Below are 2061 nucleotides of genomic sequence, written 5' to 3'. Positions count from 1 at the left end.
TCAGGTCTCTGCACACGGGGCCATACCATGTAATGTCAAGAGGCTTTGGGGAGTCGGGGAGGTAAGGCCCAAGGTCTCCCCTGCAGTTGTGGGGCTCTGCTCACCCTCCTGGGCAGTGTATTCACTGTCGATGATCCTGGCCAAACTGAAGTCAGAGACTTTGCAACACAAGGTCTCAGACACCAGGATGTTGGCCGCCCGTAGGTCGCGGTGGATAGAATTCATGTGCTCGATGTACGCCATCCCTTCGGCGATCTGGGCTGACATGTCAATCAGTCTCGGGATTGACAGTCTGCCACCGTCGTCTGTCTTCAGGAAGTCCAGCAGGCACCCTCTGGCCATGTACTCGGTGACAATATACATGGGCTCCTTGGTGACCATGGCGTAGAGCCGGACCAGCCTCTCGTGCTGCAGAGTCTTCATCAGGTTGGCCTGGCCCAGGAAGGATTCCGGAGACATCGTTCCCTCCTTCAGAGTCTTGATGGCCACCTTCACATTGTTTCTGTAGTAGCCCATCCAGACTTCGCCAAACTGCCCCGATCCGAGTTTCCTGACCAGCCTGAGAGACTGCCGGGGGATCTCCCACTCGTCCTGGGCCCAGGGGTTTGGAGGAGACAGGCTCACGCAGGGAATGGTCAGCCTCTGGCACAAACCATCCCCTTTCTTGCAGTAGTGCTGCACCAGGGCCTGGAGTGAGGGGAAGGTGACCCGGGGGGAGATGTAGTAGCCCCCTTGCTACAGGGAGGGGATCTTATAGTGCTTAACTATTTCCCCTTGGGCAGTGACATCCTTCACAGACAGGGAGAAGCCACCTTTGCTGGTTTCACTCTCTCTGATGAGAAACGAGCCGGCCTCTCACACAAAGGCACACTTCTCATGTCTGGGCTAGTCCAAAAAACGCAGGACAGACAGAGGCCCTGCACTTGATACCCCAGAAAAATATCTCACCTCCAAAGAAGGATTCCTACGCTAACGGTTGAAAAGTGCTCCCGTTCTTGAAACAGTGGTGAAAGGATGGTGAAATAATACTGAAAACAATCGTATCTTCAAAGGCTCTGGTGCCAGGGATGGGAAATACCAAGTTACCTGGGCCTCAGTAGTGTTTTCTCTGTGAAAAGCATCATAGGCTTAAGGATGCTGAGACCAACCTTATCACTATTACAGTGAAAAACGCTACGGAAACGGCAAATAATTACCAATATACTGGATATTTCAAAAGTGTCAGGATGAAACCGGAAGCACGATCCACATTTTCCCATCTCACGCAAATATGCGCTTACCAACTCTGGAGGTAAACAAATCAAACACAGGACTGACAGAAGCCCTGGACTTACACCCCGCATTGAAATCTCAACCAAGAGAAAGGATTGTTACGCTAATGCGTGAAACCTGCTCTGCTTCTGAAAATAATGGTGAAACCACAGTGGAATAATACCTAAAATAACACATCCTGCATAGTCTCTAGTACCAACTATTGGAAATTCCAAGTTTACTGGGCCTCAGCATGCTTTTGTCTGTGAAAACTATCGTATGCTGAAGAATGCAGAGACCAACCTTATGACAATTACGGTGAAAAGTGCTACGGAAAAAATACCAAATAGTTCTCAACCTAGCGGTTATTTCAAAAGTTGTTCCACACACCTCTTGGAATGATCGAGTTACTTTGCCCTAGCCTTCCTTTGGTCTGGATAAGGAATCGCCATTCCTATCTGATGAATCAAATGATTGTGAAAAGAACGGTGAAAAGTGCAGATCCTGTTTCAGTCTTTAGACTGAAACAGGATCTGCACTAGTCACCTCTCACACAAAGGCACGCTTCTCATGTCTGGCGCCAGTCCAACAGACCCAGGACTGACAGAGGCCCTGCACTTGCCACCCCAGAAAAATATCTCATCTCCAAAGAAGGATTCTTACGCTAAGGGTTGAAAAATGCTCCCGTTCCTCAAACAGTGGTGAAAGGATGGTGAAATAATACTGAAAACAATCGTATCTTCAAAGGCTGTGTTGCCAGGTATGGGAAATACCAAGATACCTGGGCCTCAGTAGAGTTTTCTCTGGGAA

General features: G+C 49.1%; 1 protein-coding gene across 1 annotated transcript; it reads right to left on the bottom strand.

Annotated features, from left to right (window-relative positions):
• On the bottom strand, positions 1-1703 carry LOC123648167 (tyrosine-protein kinase Blk-like). The gene is given in 2 exon segments (XM_045565882.1): positions 1-852; positions 1668-1703. Coding segments are annotated over 2 exon segments (888 nt in total).
• Positions 1704-2061: the final 358 nt, after the last annotated feature.

Source organism: Lemur catta, chromosome 12 (genome assembly GCF_020740605.2).
Source record: "Lemur catta isolate mLemCat1 chromosome 12, mLemCat1.pri, whole genome shotgun sequence".
In the NCBI taxonomy this organism is placed as follows: domain Eukaryota; kingdom Metazoa; phylum Chordata; class Mammalia; order Primates; family Lemuridae; genus Lemur; species Lemur catta.
Note: the sequence above shows the minus strand (reverse complement) of the source record. Positions and strands in the feature narration are given on the sequence as shown.